The sequence below is a fragment of the Dreissena polymorpha genome, chromosome 16, assembly GCF_020536995.1.
Source record: "Dreissena polymorpha isolate Duluth1 chromosome 16, UMN_Dpol_1.0, whole genome shotgun sequence".
In the NCBI taxonomy this organism is placed as follows: Eukaryota; Metazoa; Mollusca; class Bivalvia; order Myida; family Dreissenidae; genus Dreissena; species Dreissena polymorpha.
Window position 1 is genome coordinate 8,779,227 of NC_068370.1, and position 18,645 is coordinate 8,797,871.

The 18,645-nt window shown below is 33.8% G+C and overlaps 2 protein-coding genes across 2 annotated transcripts; both read left to right on the forward strand.

Moving 5' to 3' along the window:
- Positions 1–9,983: 9,983 nt before the first annotated feature.
- Positions 9,984–12,621, forward strand: LOC127863035 (neuronal calcium sensor 2-like). The gene is made up of 2 exons (XM_052402450.1): positions 9,984–10,448; positions 11,632–12,621. The coding sequence occupies exons 1-2, from the start codon at positions 10,041–10,043 to the stop codon at positions 11,815–11,817; spliced, it is 594 nt and encodes a 197-aa protein (XP_052258410.1). The 5' UTR covers positions 9,984–10,040; the 3' UTR covers positions 11,818–12,621.
- A 1,386-nt stretch (positions 12,622–14,007) lies between these two features.
- On the forward strand, positions 14,008–15,836 carry LOC127863036 (neuronal calcium sensor 2-like). The gene is made up of 2 exons (XM_052402451.1): positions 14,008–14,606; positions 15,348–15,836. Exons 1-2 carry the CDS (start codon positions 14,199–14,201, stop codon positions 15,531–15,533), a joined length of 594 nt encoding a protein of 197 aa, XP_052258411.1. The 5' UTR covers positions 14,008–14,198; the 3' UTR covers positions 15,534–15,836.
- The last annotated feature ends 2,809 nt before the right edge of the window (positions 15,837–18,645 follow it).

An 18,645-nucleotide genomic window follows, 5' to 3' on the forward strand; every position in this document is an offset into this window, starting at 1 on the left:
AGAAAAATCCATAGACGCACTAAAAATTACTATTTACCCACATGTTAAATAATCCTAACATTTCATTTTCAAGCTTAATTTTTGCTATAGACTACTTCGACATTAATATACTCTATCTTCAAATGCTCGACCATCTACTTTATGAAATCCACCCCCTAAATTTTCAAATCTGCCAAACAATTATTTTAAGGTTCGGTTCAAAATCCCAAATATCCATAATAGCCCACAAAAGATTTCTTCAATCAAAATTTCTACCTCCCTCCTTATCCAATTTTTCCATTACAGACATCTTAAATGCAGATCTTAAACAAATCAATAACTTAATGACTCAACATTTTCGCCTTTACAAACAATCCCTTAAATGCCAATCGATCCCTATCGATTTTGACAACACATATTGTCGAGTTTGTCATGCTTCGCTGAAACACTGTCGTCCAAAATTCAAAAAACTTGATCCTCTTGTTCATTTATTCTTAAGTCGAACCCCTTGTTGCCATACACCCCATCATATCTTCTGCTCCTATGACACTATACAAAACGGATTCAAAATTTGTAAATTATGTCTTCATACTGTAAAATGTTTCAACTGGAAACTAATAAAACAGTATATGTTGGAACCCAAATGAACATACTAAACATAAAAATGTATAACTAAATGTGACTATTAAAGTCACCTATGCTAAACATTAACTTACAAACTTTTCAATTGTATAAATAATACTTGATAATTCTTTTGTTTTCCAACAAATACTAACATGTATATAGACTGCTTTGTCATTATTGTGCATTTCAATTACGTTGTACTTGATCTTTGTCTTATTGATGTTTCAAATAATGATCTAAGTATTAATTCTCTAATATAGTTTATTTGAAACCCTGTTTATATTTGTTGTTTTGTTATAGACACTTCAGGCGGAGTGTATATTTAAAGTTGTTGTATTTTCATTTACGAGTAATGCCTAGTGTGTTTACGAATTCTTTTCCTATTATCTATATATTACATCTATTTCGATTGTTGTTAAATATGGTAGATTCATGTATGCATGCTTTAATATTTTACAGTTAAATGTTCTGGGATTGTTTTAAACAGCAGTTAAATTTAAACAGCCCATATATTAGAATAGGAATTCTAATTAAAAAGAAGGAGGGGAAGATGTAATCCAATTAAAATCACAATCTTATGAAATATTTGTAATATTTAAATTTTCACTTTAACTTATTTAATAATTTTAATTAATCATAATTAATAAAGTTTTAATTAATTTCAATTAACAAAATTTTAAAATAATTATTGCATATTGTTTAAAATAACTAATGCATATTGTTTAAAATAACTATTGCATATTGTTTAGAATAACTATTGTACATTGTTAGAAATACTTAAGGAATTGCGCAGTTCATAAGCCCAGTTTTCACAAAACCACACCGGAATACTTTTTGTGCCAGGTGAGCTACAAACTCTATCATATTGATGTACTATAAGAAAACAGCTTACTAAGCTAACAAAGAATAGCACATTCCAATCTAAATTGTTTACCAAATCAAGAACGCAAACGTAAGCAATAGAAACTTCTGGAAAGTTCCATGACCAAGGGTTAACAACTTTGACCTGAACAAATATAAAAAAGTAGGTGAATCAGCGTACCACGTGAGACCACATAGGATCACGTGAGAAACGTATTAGGAAAAGCCTGATCAGGTTTCAGAAAGTTGCATCTGGAAGAATATTTAAGAAAACACTGCGGGGGACTCACCACAGTGTTTTCTCGGATATTACAGGTGAGCTGTTGATACTTATTTATTTTCAAACCTAAATTATTGTTTGCTGCAAATAAATATATTCATACTTAAATTATTGTTTACTACTTTAATTTGTTTCACCTACATTCAGTGTAGAGTATTTAGGAAAGTTGTTTGACTGCGCAATATCCAAATAAATATATATTGTGTATTAATGATAATTGCTATTTTATAAGTATCATATTAGTAAAACAAATAGTACTGTCTTCTCATAAATAAATAATTTCTTTATTTTATGATTTAACAAAATAATGTTAATGCCTGAAAACTGTTAGTGAAATTGAACAATATTCTGTGTGATTTATTAATATATATTAGAAATCAATATCGTTGCATATGTACGTATATATCATAAATGATATTTATGCATGCAAATGTTTATCTTGTTTAATAAATTAACACAGTGTTTTCTCGGATATTACAGAGAATAAAATGGGCTGTTTACACTGTCGACTTCCTTGATTATTTACATCTATTATGGATTATAGAATATTAGCGCTTAACGCTAATTTACATAAAATGAAGAATGGTAACATTTAATGCTAATTGAAAATGAAACACTACAAATACAACATTCACTAAGACCGTAATGGACAGAATAATTAACTGTTAAGAACTAAATAATGTATCGTACGTGAATAAAGATCCCGTTACCGATTACACTAGACGGAAATAATGAAAACTTCAAGGATATTGAAATAGAAAGTAAAAGCACGTACGATACATTAATCAAAAGCGTCACCTCTATTTGGAATGCAGTAAACACGAGCAAATACTAAATACAAGGTTGGAACCTGAAGTGTTTGAAAAACACGGATAATTCTACAGTCTGACTAGGCTTTATATGTTATTCAACATATTTTGCATAAGTTGTAAAATCGCACAATTCAGTGCGATTCAGCGAAGATTAATTCATCTACACATATTCGGAACCTTCAAACATAACCCGTTAGAAACGTCAGTACCGTTATAAGTTTTAGCAAAGAAAGTTGTATTAAGTCAAATACCCGGTATATGTTTTTTTTTGCATGCGTCACGAGCAAATGTCGTTCCAGTTAATACGCGAGTTGCTGCTTTTACAAAACTTTAAGTGGAATACCACACCCAAAGTGTACTGTCGTTACTAAAACTGAGTGTCACTCCGGTAAGTTGAGATTCTGTTTACCAGCTTTTTACATTATTTGTTTTTGCGAAACTTGATGTCATTCAATTTATTTTGCTGTTTTGATTATGTCAAAAAGCGGAACACCATTTGAAATAAGAATTGTTGTCGTGGTGCATTAGAATCGTCGTACATAGTTAAACAGATTAAATGATTGTGTCATACTTTAGTTTTCTAGACTGTATAACATGAATGATGTTATGTATTTTACCAAATGTATCTGTCGAAGGATTGGCTGACAACATTAATAGTGATTAACGAAACGGTAAAGCAAACATTACTGATGATTAAGAAAAAACCCAGATAAGATCATCAAAATGCATCACTTTGTTCTGTCCGGTTACTTCTATTGCAGAGTAAGAGATTATCTCGATTGCATATCATGCAATGACTTGGATAGTCTTTATGGGGATACTGAAAGTTAAAAACATTTTTTACATTATTTTTACTTTTTTTAATTTAGGTATTTTTTTATAATTAACCCAAACATATACACTATTTACAAAATGTTAAAAAAATGACACTTTTTTATAATATAATAATAAAACCAATAAAATAAAATCCTACCAAATCTGGTAGGATTTTCTTGGGATTGGCAGAGATTGTTTGCGAGAGAAAGGAACGACAACTCTGCGTGGAGATTGAAAAGATGCGTGTCATTATGTTTTATATTCCATTACATTTTATGACAAACATAAATTATTTATCATCTAACCATTTAGAATAAAAACAAACACATTTGTTTAGGTGTCATGACAAGCAGGGTATTTTATTTCTTGAAACACACGCACGGAGTGGGTGTTTAGTTTAAACATATTTATTTAAGCTCGATTGCATCGAAAGCCTAAGGCTTATATAAACGCTCTCGAGTCCGTTTCCTGGGCCTAGAACCAGTACTTGGTGTCTATGGGGGAGATCTAAAGAACGCTCCCTCGGTGGGGATCGAACCTGTGATCTCCCGGTCGTTAGGCGGACACCATATCCATTACACCACGGCGACACCCACGGAGTGGGTGTTTGTATCTGACAGGGCTTTCTACACATAAATGCAAGAAACAAATCTTCTGACGATCGTATGTGTTCAATGAGCAACAGATATCGACCCCAATGGCACCGCTCAGTTGAAAAGTCTCGAGACGTCAGTAAACGTTGCGACATCCTTCTCATATATTTAAGAACTGAAACGATACTAAATCCATTCTGTAGAACACGTCGTTATACGTATCATTAAACATGCTCATGCGTTACATGTGAATAATTGAATATTTTTAATACCCATCAGACGTCAAGCCTAATCTCAAAATCATACAATTGCACAATTTAACTACACAATTCAAAATCACAAGCCCAAACAAGGACGCCACGGCCCTAACAACCGCCCGTCCGCCGCCGATGCCCAAAGCGCACCGAGGACGCCCCCTATGCCCATCCACAACGCCTATTTGCGAAAAGTACATAAAGTGAAGCATTAGTTTTGATAAAACAGCTGCGATAATTACAAGATTTATTCATTACCATCAATTAAAATTAAGAGAAGTGCACATGACTTCACGTACACCCCAAACAATAATCGGTGGTAACGAACGATTCAGGTGTAACCGCGAGCGGGATACGCAACCCTACTGCTCATTTTTCATTTTTCTTTTAATGGCAGGGGGACGCATGAGGACCCATGGCTCAAGACCGGTGTCTAGGTGCCTTCATCACCTCCTGAAACCTCTAATTTTAGAGAAATCTACAAATAATCAGCTGTTACTATATCGTAAACGTTAAGTATTCTTTTTAGAAAACTATGTAAATCCCATGGTAAAATGTCCGGAACCAATGCCCCTTTCTATCTCACGTCAGTCATCCGTCTGCTCTCATAAAACTCACTGAAACACATAAAACATAATATTAACATCAACACACAAACAGAGCATAAATAAATAAAACGATTTAAATCAAGTCTTCGCTCTACCCTGCTTGCCTGTCGAATGACTAAACCTACAAATCTGTGCACGAGGAAATCTTGATTTCCGCACCATTGGACATATATCACCTTCAAAAACCTGTATAACCAGTTTATTCATTCACACAACGATAATAAATACATTTATGTTTTATATTCCATTACATTTTATGACAAACATAAATGATTTATCATCTAACCATTTAGAATAAAAACAAACACATTTGTTTAGGTGTCATGACAAGCAGGGTATTTTATCGACAGAAAAAGAACGGGGCAAAAAAAACAACGCACATCTAACAACATACAACACCAAGTACCATATATATTTACAAATCCAAACGAGAAGAAACAATTGTTTGTGTTTCATCCGAATCTCTCACGCAGTGATCCTAAGCGCCAACAGTCTTCCACTGCCCATGCTTTTTTAACACTTATCAGATACACCGCTATTTGCAACAGCAGTTGCTTCCCCTGACCGAAATTAATGCAACCCGTAAGCATTAGGTTTAAGTCAAATTTCACGAAAGATGTGGTGCAAAATATCTAATTGTCTACTGTAACTCATCTGCTTTGAGCCAACTAAAATGTATTTATTCATTTTCTTACCATTTGTTATGTTTCTAAACGAAACATATATTGCAATATGTAGAATAGTTTCAACCAAGATACATTTTTTCAAGTAGAAGACAGGGCATAAAACTGCATTTGTTTTACAAAATGTCAAAACCTGTTCGCCCTTGCACAATTGAACCATTTTACTATTGAAAATAATAATTATAGCACACCCTTCAAAAATCTTGTATCGCATCCTTTCAATTCAAAGTCCCCAAACCGCCAAACCCCCCAAAAAACGCACCAAACACACCGTTACACATATCACATCAAAGAATCAAAGCCTCTACACATCCGCTTTAGTCACTAAGCACCTCCGAACCAGCGGCCCAGAATTGGCCCTTTTCAATCCATCATCAGAAAACACAACCAGACCAGAATTACAACGACCACACGATCCCACAACCTCATGAGCCCACGAAATGCCACACACAATCGCGTCTACCCCAGAGGCAGACAGACACGAAACACACACACCAACATTTTAAATTGACTTTCTGTAACAAAACCGCTTCCCTTGCTTTCTTTTTTGCAAGTATTTTCCAATTTGAAATAAATATTACCCTTGCTATCTTTTTTTGCAAGTATTATACTTTTAAAACTATTATTTTTAACCCTTGCTTTCTTTTTTGCAAGTACTGTTTTTGCTTGCTTTTTTGCAAATATTCCATTCCTCGTGTACTGTACACGACTTCGTAAGCACCAGGTGCAAACGGACATACACCAACATGGTTTCTATACATACTTAATGGCTATACAAAAACAACATCCATTGAATCATTTCTACACATATAAACACGTGAAAAATCCCAACTATACCATAAGTATAGCAAAACAGTCAAACCATTCATATCACTGATTCACATATAAACGACATATAGTATAGTAAAATTCGAATAGCAAGAACATTTCTTGAAAAAGGTCTTGAACTGAAACAGAGTGGTTATTACTCTTACAAATAGTTTGCCCTTTGTCAAACACAATAATATCATTCTCAAAGTGCATTTGTACATTACCAGCCTCAAATAAGAATGGCCAAAATGCTGCACTAGGCCATCTGTGTACCACCAAAACGCCATATGCGTTGCATTCTAGAAAGTGCAAAATTGTTTTTCCTACGAGATAAATAGGGGCATTAACCAACTCAAATCGGCACCCCAAAACTGTGTAAAGCAATCTGCTTCTGTTTCAAAATCAAAGAATTTTGAATTATATCTTTAAGTATTTCAATTTTTAACAGTAGCCAAGCGATCAATCAAAATCGGACCGGAGCTACCATTTAAATAATCAAAGAAATCTCGTGAGATTTACCATTCATCTGTATTGCTCATTTTACTTATACTGGCAATGGAGTTTAATTCTCTTGGAATCCATTGTATTTCTAGTCCTATATTCATCTTCAAACATATACTAAAATGCTTAGTGCTAGATCATGTTACTCAATTTTAGAACTTCCTACCTTTACCAACTTTAGACGTGATTCAGAGTTAGAAAACCTCTTAACAGCCCCCCACCCTTAAAAAAATCCCATAGGCACGTACAACTAGAACTACTCCATTAAGTTTTCTATAAGTAGAACTTGTATTGCAATCGTCATTTGACCATATATCGTGAAAAATAAAACCCGACATATCAACAATATAAGCCCCACCGGCAAACCCACTTGCATCACTTTAAACTTTTAAAACTTCGACACATGTAGTTTTACTAAAATGTCTTGATTGTATGCCATCTATGCGACCTAACCAAAATCTAAATTCGGAAATAAATGAGCTATCTGGTTCAAGGGCTATAACTCTATGCATTGACGGTCTAGAAACGATTTCAGAATAAAGATATCTAATCTTTACCTAGCCAGACTACCAATAACAGACATCATTGAAACAATTTTCCCCGTACATCTAGCTAAATCCCTTGCCGAAACCATTGGCATGGAAGAAAATACCTTTAAAAGAGTATTTTTAAAATCAGTTATTCTTCTATCGAGAATTTCAAAAGAAAACATTTGGCTATCCCAGATTAATCCTACCCATTCTAGCCTCTGAACTGGTACTTATATTGACTTGTCCTCATTGATCACAAATCCAGCTTCCGGCTTCATTCACGGCTACACTTGATTGACTAACAACATGAGGGATGTCTTAATTCTTCAATACAGCCAATATTTTACATATCCTGCACCGACTCGTTAATATCTGCTAATCTATCTGCTTTAAAGCTGATTGGTTATTTACAGATACACATTTTTCAGGTAATTATAAGAATGGTAATGCGTAAGCGCCGACAATACAGTCAATTATATCAGGATTGGCACCAATGATTTTCCGAAAAAAGGACATGCCTCTTTAAACTACATTTTACAAGAGAAAAACGTGAGAAATGATACTTTTCTTCACAATGTGCGTATTATATGTAAACCAAACACGTCAAACAATTCTCCTCTATCCCCGAGGGCCTACCTTCTTGACCGCTACCACGTGGTTGCTACGTGTGTCCATTTACTGTGCCAGCCCTGTCCCCGCCGGCGAAGCGATCTCTCCTCTCATCCTGACTGTCCATATTAATAAATTACCAACGCCAATACGACACAAAAATAAAACAAATTTCACAATGAAATGTGATTGAGAAAATAAATAAAACGATTTAAATCAAGTCTTCGCTCTACCCTGCTTGCCTGTCGAATGACTAAACCTACAAATCTGTGCACGAGGAAATCTTGATTTCCGCACCATTGGACATATATCACCTTCAAAAACCTGTATAACCAGTTTATTCACAACGATAATAAATACATTTATACTGGTGTCTACGTTTAGATTGATTGCCTCGAGTGTATTTTTTACGCTGATCAAATATTTCGAATGGTTTGGTCGAATTTAACATATGCAATCATATCTATATACCGATAAAAAAACTTATGTATTTTACATGATGTAGGAAAAACAGGAGAAATCATAACATGGTTGCTGCTTATTAATAATATTCTCGTTTGCTGTTTACAATTAACAATTAATGAAATGGGTAAGTGCCTTTGGCATCGGTTCGTTTAACGTGTTTGGGCTGATTGCTTGGTCATTTTAGTGCGAAAGGCCTTTATTACTCTGTCCTTTTCCTTAATTAAAATGGATATACTTTTCGCAAATCATGTACCTCAACAATACTTACATTAGCTGTGCTCATTTTAGTGCTTGATTAAAGAGCAACAACCAACAGTTAGGTTATATCTTGTTATCCCTACGTCATATAACATACTTAAGAAAACCAGAAATATGCGCTGCTTTTTAATTGTATCAACGTATACATGTGGAGGTCGCCTTGAGGCAATGTATATGATTTCCGCCTAGCGACCGCGAGTTCAAGGGTTCAATGCCCAATGTGGGAGCGTTCTTTAGATCTGCCCAAAGAAATCGAGTACTGGTTATATGCCAAGGAAACGGACTCGAGAGCGTTTCAATAAGCCTGGGGCTTTCGATGCAATCAAGCTAAATATGTTTAAATATAAACGTTTAATTGATTGGCTCGAGCGTATTTTTAACGCTGATTAAAGGTTTACAATCGTTTGGTTGAATTAGAAAATAAGAATCATATCTTTATACAGATCAAGATGAACTTTCAGTTGAATATCAAGTTTATAAAGTTAAAAGAATATTTAAGTTGTTAACAAAGTTTTTATCCAATCCCAACATTGAAATTCTCGACCTAGCAGAAGCTTCAGATTTGTTACACGGATTATCAAATGTATAGATCTAGATTGAAGATACTATTGAATAATATATTGATTTGTATACTCGTATTGATCGCTCTAAATATCCAATTAACAAAGTTAAACGTGGTGTGTGTTTTCAGCTCGATGTCGAGTTTAAAAAAGAATTAACAGTGCGACAAGGAGCAAAGAGACGCTTCATGGAATATATTTGCCGTCTCGCAAACCCGGAAGCTTTCATAAGGAGTTTGTGTCGCCAAGAATTGTTAACAACATATATCGTAAATTCTTAAAGAGTATTTAGACGGTTGCAAAGAACATAATTAAACAAGTATTTACTTTGAATGCGTCAGTGGTTCTGTGAATGCGGCTAGCCTTGTATTTTGTATGAGAATTGCTTAATTGTCGGCTATCGTAAATTGGAATTATCTTTCAATGATTACTTTTGCGACATGTGTTTGCTTTCCTTCCGACAGTGAATGAAACACATTAAAAAGTGGGAAACTATGTTGAAAAAGTTCTGAGATGCACATATACAGACTGGCTTATGAGAGCTCCTGATATATTGAAAGACGACTGTTATGAAGAACAAAAAACTGTGTTAATGAAGCTCATATTTAATTGAGAAAATAATTGTTTGATTGCTGATATATGGAAACAAGAAGATGGAAGTGAAAGCAAGCTATGTTTGCTAATTTGATCCATATACATATATCTATATATTAATAAAAAGCTAAATATTGATGAAGTGATTTACATTGTATAAAAGCTTATATGTATAGCTTGTTTCAGATACATTTTTTTTTAACATGGGAAACAAGCCTGCAAAACCAAAGGGCAAATACTTAGGTAAATTATTAAAAAAATTCCCTAACATGAACTTCGAGGAATTGTTTAATATTTACGAAGATTTCCAGACGCAATCCCGAGGCACGGGTCGCCTAAGCAAGTCAGATTTCATAAAAGTTTACCGAAGAGCTTTCAAAGGAAACAGTGGGGCAAAAACTCTTGCAGAGAATATCTTCCAGTCCTTTGACACTGACAACAGTGGCTATGTCGATTTTGAGGAATTTCTTGTCGGTCTGAGCCTCACGGAAGCAAGTCTTGGTGGATCGGACAGAGAAACAAAGTTTAAGAAACTAAAATGGGCATTTAATGTTTACGACAAAGACCGAAGTGGGACGATTGACAAACAAGAAATGCGATCAATAGTGCGGGTAAGTTGATACTCGTTTGCATACAAATCTATTGGTTGCGAGGTACAGTCAAATATATCGTGAACAAAGAAGTAAAGTAGTTTTGATAATCTGTATCATTAATATGATTCGTTGGTATGTTTACATTGTGTTAGAATACTTATGTGTTTAAAAAATACGGACACACATTTGGTTTAAATCTTACTGAATGTCGCTTTGAAGGGTGGAAAAATAAGATAACTCCGCGAAATATAGATATACATAAAAAATATACGTCTTTAAATTGTTTAAGTTATTAAAAATATTATCTTCATTTTGTTCGATGGTATTTCCGCAAACATGTTATAAATACAAAACCTAATTAGCGCTCATTTGTTTTATAAAGAGAACGTAAGTTGGTCTTTCAAATCGTTTTTTCCGGGAAAAAAATATTTCTAATTCACATTTTTACTTGACATCACTTCGAATTTTTGAAGGATCACGTTCGTCTGCTTTTGGTTGGACTGAATGAAATCACAAAATCATTAACATGACAATTATCAACAATTGCATTTCAGAAACGGAATGTTATTGTTTTTTCTTGTGTTTTAAACGTGTACCATGATTTTTTGTTTAAACACGGTTTTGAAAGGAAATACTCATGTCCATGTTCATCATCGATTTTTTCTGAACATTATTGCCGGAATAGGGTTGAGCACCCGCTTACAATAATCAGGGTGCAGGATCACGTGACTTTGTGGGTTTAACGTTAATGGATGGAAACACACCGGTAAGTGGGGCGTTATTTTTCAAATAACTTTTTCAAAAATGTTTCTTATAAATTTTAGCTAGTGCATACAAGACAGATTTTTATGCTGCTTATGGCAATGCGAAATACAAAAGAATTACTAATTTAATAAGGCTGTGTTCTTGTTTAAAAATTCGATTTGTACTACACTTCACTCAACTTGAAATTTTGTCACCGATTTCAGACGTATTCTAGGATTTACTCTAACACCTTAACATATCGGCACACACTGCAAGACAATCTGTCTTTTATACACTAAAGATTTTTACGAATGTATTTTATTAACTTGAGATATTTGCAAAAATAAGGTTCTTAACGGTGTGTTTACGTTCTGTCCAGCTCGTGTGTAAACACGTGAAAACCCCGTTGATCCTTCATCCTAATAATGCTAAGTCGACATTTCTTTTATTATTTGAGGCTGTGGCAGAACTCGCTCCCAACGACTCGTTTCTAGGCAGCGACTCAGCAGATGGCTTTGCAGATCGATTATTCGAGCAAGTGGATGCGAACGGAGACGGAAATATTACATTTGAAGAGTTCCGAAGGGCAGCTGAAATCAACGAAACCTTGATAGATTTATTACTCCCAGCGCCAGCCGTTTAATTTGTAGTATGGAATATTCCATACGTTCGCTAAATTTAGTGCTAATGTGTATGTATTAGTTACATTTCACGAAATAATTGAGTCACGTAGATCTATTTTATCCAAATAAATCAACAACTATTACTTGTGGGCGTGTTTAACAATTTAGACACGTGGTCTTGTTTTATCTTTTGGAAGTATTGATAAGGTACAAATTGGTGTTAACTACTAGATAACTGAAATAAAATTAAATGAGAGAATATAGTGAAACATTTCTCTTAGGTGGGTTACGTTTTACTAGAAAACAGACGGAAAGATAGATTTATTACTCTCAGCGCCAGCCGTTTAATTTGTAGTATGGAATATTCCATACGTTCGCTTAATTTAGTGCTAATGTGTATGTATTGGTTACATTTCACGAAATAATTGAGTCACGTAGATCTTTTTTATCCAAATAAATCAACAACTATCACTTGTGGGCATGTTTAACAGTTTAGACACGTGGTCTTGTTTTATCTTTGGAAGTATTGATTAGGTACAAATTGGTGTTAACTTCTAAATAACTAAAATAAGATTAAATGAGAGAATATGGTGAAACATTTCTGTTAGGTGGGTTACGTTTTTCTAGAAAACAGACGGAAAGAAGAAGGTGCATAAACAAGCGTTTTTGTTTTTAGTCGAGTTCTTTCTTGCATACCGCATGGCATAAATTTTTATTGCTGAAATCAATTAAGCTTAGAATTCTATTTGAAAGAAGTTGTGATATGAGGGTCTCTATGTGCAAGATGTTGCATTTATATGTTGTTTAAGTTGTGACTTTTACATTTAATTAGATATGGGTTGGGATTAGTATATAATCAACGATTGTCAGGTTTGTTCAGGAAAGGGGTCAATTGATTAAAATCATACCAGAGAATATGGTAACAAAAAAGTATGATGATTGCTTTTATAACTGATATTATTCATTCAGTCGCATAAACATTGATTTTTTATGACAAATGTAAAATTTAAAGAGGAAACTCAACACCCGGTATTCATACATTCTTATTACGTATGTTACAAAATTACTGCTACATGCCCATTTATAGGACATGGTTCATGCGTTATGATTAAAATACACGTATGTTAGATATTTTTCTTGTTCTTGTTACATCGTTGGTTTTTATGCGCTTGGGCTAAATAAAAAACCTAGTGCGTGGTATGTTGCAATTCGTGTCACCTCCCATACAATTTTCTGGCTTGGGCTTTCAATACATACATTTTGCACCTTTTTAAAAATATACCCAAAGAACGATGTAAGGAATGTAGACACTTTAAATAAAATATCAAACGTAAGTGGTAACACTAATCCATTTCTGTTCCATATTGATTCGTTAAATTGCTTAATTTATAGCACCGATCGGAGCTTTGTGATTGTTAAATTAGAGACAACTAATCGCGTATATTGATAATTATGAAGTTACACTCTCGTAACGTATTAATTAACGTTTTTAATTTAAAGAATTTCATGAAAAATGTTAAACAATTAAACATTCCGCAAATACCAATTCAAAATTGTGTTTATGTATTACAAATTGTAGACCTATAATATTAGTATTAAATATTTAGCCGAGTATTTATATATTGATTACATTGAAGATCAATGTGACACACGTAAAAGGTGTGTTGTTTTACAGATCATGAGAATAGTAGTATCTAAAGTGGGACAATGAAATACCTTGCGATACACTCGTTTGCAGTCAAGCAAACCCTTGGAAGTTTACGAAATAATAGTTATGGACTAGCTGTGTTAGACTCGATCTCGCAAATGCTGAAAGAGTATTGAATTCCTTGCAAATTATGAGAAAATACAGTTGAATTGTGTTTAATCAATGCGTTTGTGAATACGTTTAAACTTGTTTTTTTTTAAACACGAAAATTGCGACAAACTATCGCAATTTGCAATCACTTAAGTATAATTATTGAATTATCTTTTAAGTGATTGCATTGGCTCAAGATTTAAATTAAAGGCATATTGGGAAAATAACTATTGATAAAAATAATAATAATACATTTATATAGCGTACCTTTCATGCAGTATTGTGCGTTCAAGGCCGCTTATCAAAAGAATCGGTAACCGATAAAGTAATCGGTTTATTATCGATTTATCAAAATTGCAATGTGTGCAAAAACAAGTGTTCATTCTCATACTTATTGGATGTTACGATTTTATGCGTCATGGACGTTCTTGGTGTCAGGCAAAAAGAACGGTGAGCATAAACATTGCTACACGAAGTGGTTTAGTTCACACCTAAATATATTATACATATATGCCTAAAAACAACATTTGAATAGATTGTGAAATCTAACTAAATACTGTGGGTATTTTAAGCAAAAGATTGGTTAAACAACTTCTTCCAAGCATGGGAAATAGGACTGCAAAACCAAAGGGCAGATACCTAAATGAATTAATTAAAAAAGTTCCCAACATGAATTTCGAGGAAGTGCTAAATACTTACGAAGAATTCCAAGCGCAGTCGCGAGGCAGTGGTCGCCTCAAGCAGAAGGATTTTATTGAAGTATACAAAAGAGCCTTCCAGGGGAACAAAGGGGCCACAGCTCTGGCCGAGAGTATCTTTCAGTCGTTTGACACGGACAACAGTGGTTATATCGATTTTGAGGAATTTCTAGTTGGTCTTAGCCTTACAGAAGCAAGTCTTGGTGGATCGGACAGAGAAACAAAGTTAAAGAAACTGAAATGGGCATTTAATGTTTATGACAAAGACCGAAGTGGGACGATCGACAAACACGAAATGCGATCAATAGTGCGGGTAAGTTGGTACCGCTATACAAGCGATGCGGGGCTTAGTAAACGGTATCTTGAACAAAAAAGTATAGTAATGTTGATAATTTTTGTTAATTGTGACTCGTTGGTCTGTATAGGTATTGTTCTAGTTTTGGGAGAATCATTGAGTGTTTCAAGGTAACGTGCACACATTGATTAAAACCTTAATGAATGTCGCGCTTAAGAGTGGAAACGTGGAATCCCATGATCACTCAGCGAAATAAAAACAAAATCATTAAAAAAAATCGATTTTCGTTATTACAAATATTATCTTTATTGTGTTTGATGATGTTTGGCGCATACATATACTCTAAAAAGGAAACTTATTAGCGCATAACTGTTTTATAGAGATAATGTTAGTTGATCTTTCAAATCAGTTTCTGCCGAGCAAAAATGTCTATTCTCTATAGTAACTGTATGGTATAGCATTTTGACTTTTTGACTACTCATTTTTGATAAGACAAATTAAAATACGTCAAAATCATATTAAAAACTCTTACATTTTATAAACGAATCATGTTTTCGTTTCCGAAATGTAAAGTGAAACATGAGTATGTTTATTTTTTTATTCCAACATCTTTTTGAGTGGCAATATTTATTGCTTTATATGTTACCCGTATACCGGTAATCATAATCGACGTTGTTTCGGAGCATTATTGTCAGAATTCCCATTTTGGTTGAGCAATCGCATACCACAATGAAAAGTCAGCATTGTTCACCTGTTAAGGTTGTGGCAGAGCTTACTCCGGAAGATTCGTTTCTAAGAAACGGCTCGGCAGAAGACTTTGCAGATCGCCTATTCAATCAAGTGGACGCGAACGGAGATGGAGATATTACATTTGAAGAGTTCCGAAGGGCAGCTGAAATCAACGAAACCTTGATAGATTTACTACTCCCAGCGCCAACCGTTTGATTTGAAGTGTGACTAACTTTTCTCCGCTATATTTAGTGCTATTGCGTCTGTTTTGCATACATTTTACTAAATAAATTTGGTCAGTAAGCCTTATTTACCAAAATCTACTAGCAAATATAACTTTAGTGCTAGTTATGCAGTAAACCCACTTGGTCTTGTTTTATCTTTCTGGAGTTTTGATAGGGTAAGATTTAGTTTTCACTACTTAATAACTAAAATGATTAAATATGAGGGGGCTATAAAATCATTGCGCTGTGGCGGCTTACGCTCTAATACAAAAAGGACGAAAAGAGCGAAAACATAAGGTGCAATAACAGTCGATTTTGGTTTTTATCGAGTTCTTTCTTGCATACCACATGACAAACATCCAAAGTGATTAAATCAATTCGGCGTAGACTTGTATTTTAGAAAAAGTCTGGTTATGTGTGTTTCTATGTTCAAGATTGCATTTATATTTCGTTCAAGTTGTGACTTTTCATTAAATTATATAGAGATTTGGCTTTATTATATTTTCAACGATTGCCAGGTTTTGTACATGCAACTGGTCACATGTTTTAAATAATATTATGGTAAATGGTTATAACAATTGTTCGTGTGATTATTGATTCTGTCAATGATAATAGGATTGATGCAGTGGGACCTATATACATTTTTTATAAAAAGGTAATTTTCCAAGAGACCGATTAACATCGTTTATTCATATATTCGTATTGATTATATTACAGGAGTACTTCTACATACCTTGTTAGATAACATGTAACATGAGCTATGACGAATTCGCGTATGTTTTATTCTTGTCTTGCCTTATTGTTAAATCATTTGGTCGTTTGCGCTTGTAATGACCCGAAACCTAACGTGTTACTTTGCAAGTAGTGCTATTTACCATTCAATATGCGGGTTTGCGCTTCCAATAAAAAGTAAAATACAGACATTATGCACCTTTCCAAACATTAACTCCAAAATACTTCGTTCGGAATGTGAACACTTCAAATAAAATAATCAATTGTAAGTGGTAACAGTAATCTTTCTCTATTTCATTTTGAACTTGTTCAACAGTGCGTTAAATTTTGTAATTGATAGCGATTATCAAAGCTTTTAATTTACATGTAGTTTTAAATTGTTTGTTTAATTAGACATTCGTTGCGCATACTGATAATTTTGACGTTACTGTTTAAGAACGTGATCTTAAACATTAAATATTTAAAAGAATTTCATTTAAAATGTTGAACAATCGGCATTCAACAACGACCTATTCGAAGTTGTGTTTATCTATTACCAATGCTAGACTTGAGACATACCGATAGTAAAAGACGAATAGTAGCATTTAACAACAATACTGCGTTTTCGTATATTGATAACATTAAAAATCAATGTGACAAACTTAAATGGTGCGTCGTATAACATATCGCGTCCAAGATAATACTAGTAGTACTATTCAATGTGGGACAATGAAAAAAGAGGCACATTACGGAACATTTGTTTACAGTCTTGCAAACCCGGAAGTTTTCTATATTAAGTTTACGGACAAGAATTGTTTACAAAAGATATTATAAATGCTTTGAGAAGATTGAATTCCTTACCAAGTATGTATTAAAATATTTCCATTGTGTTTAATCAGTGCATTCATACGGGCAAAAGCCCGCGAAGCGGGCGTTGACCGTTCATACATATGGGAATTTAGACATAAAATTACATAAGAATACCACATATGGATACGTCTCAAAAAAATTTGCCACGCGACATATATTTTCGCGATGCTATTTATGGCCTTGAACAAATCAAAAACACTTTGACATATGCTAAATCACATGTAAATACATACCTCAGGAAAAGTTATATCAATGACATCATAATTGTGTAGCGAATCGCACTGAATATTCTCGCATTATTTGTTTTTCTTCGCAACCGTTCCAGAATTAAGTAATTACTCAATTATCTCCCCTGAATGCTCTTCTTCAGTGAGTATAAGCCGAAGACTGGTTCACTACATATAGTTACAGTCTTTACCAAACACAATTTAAGTGAACATAACCCGTCTTAAATATATTGCCGAATCTTAGATTTCTGTCGAATTTATTTGCTTTGATCTTTTCGATATCTTATTGTTATTATTATCCTGACAAAGCACAAACGCTTGTTAAAAAAATATTTGTTTTAAACATTATAGTTGGCATCTCTATTCTTCCAGTATTCTCGCGGTATTTCAATAACGACACCCTACTGTTTATTTGTCAGAATATGTGACGCATTTTCATTCGCTCTCAAAAAGCATTCTATACATAGATGGTGACGTCACTTCGTTATTGCGAGTAAGACCGGTGTGTACACAATGTCTCAGAAAGACGTTTTACGTGTGATTATGAGCAATATTCTGGTAAGTTGTCGTTGTTATCCACCAGAAACACATTTATTCACAAAATTTAAAGATATTCCGATCTAACTTTTTAGTCTTTTAGCTTTAATTTTTAACGTATTTACACCTCGTCTGCTCGCACTTTACCGATATCCCGAAAGGTTACATATCACTATAATTAGTTTAGGCCTAAAACCACAAAATCCGATACCGTTGGATTTTCGTACTACAATCTTTCGTAAAAAATCTTCCAGATTCGAAATCAACAAAAAACAAGACATTTATAAATTGTCTGCATTATTGATCAAATTTTAAGATATTTGTTGGTTTTCCGTTTTTAGAAGCTGTTCTGCGAAGCCGAAGGCAAGAGCTGAGCATCATACAAGCCATTCTATCCAGCAAAACTGACAGTTTTGGTTTACAGAAATCAACAAAGGAGGGATTCCTGATCTATCAAATTTCCAAGCTATACACACAGTTATTATCTGTGGTGATCTTTATTGGTTCTGCTTGTTTACTTGGATGGAACATGTGTGAACTTTTATAGAACTTTGAAAAGTCTATATATGTCTATCTATAAACAAAAATCAGCTATTGTATAATAAGATCAGATGTGCAAACAATGTCAAAGGGTTGTTAAATTAACAATTTGAAGGCAATTATGCTGAAAAAAAAAGGAAGTTCCCATGCAAATTTTGTCTGTATATCGACAAGTGTCTGCCGATAATTGTCAAACTAGTAATACAAAACTTACCACAA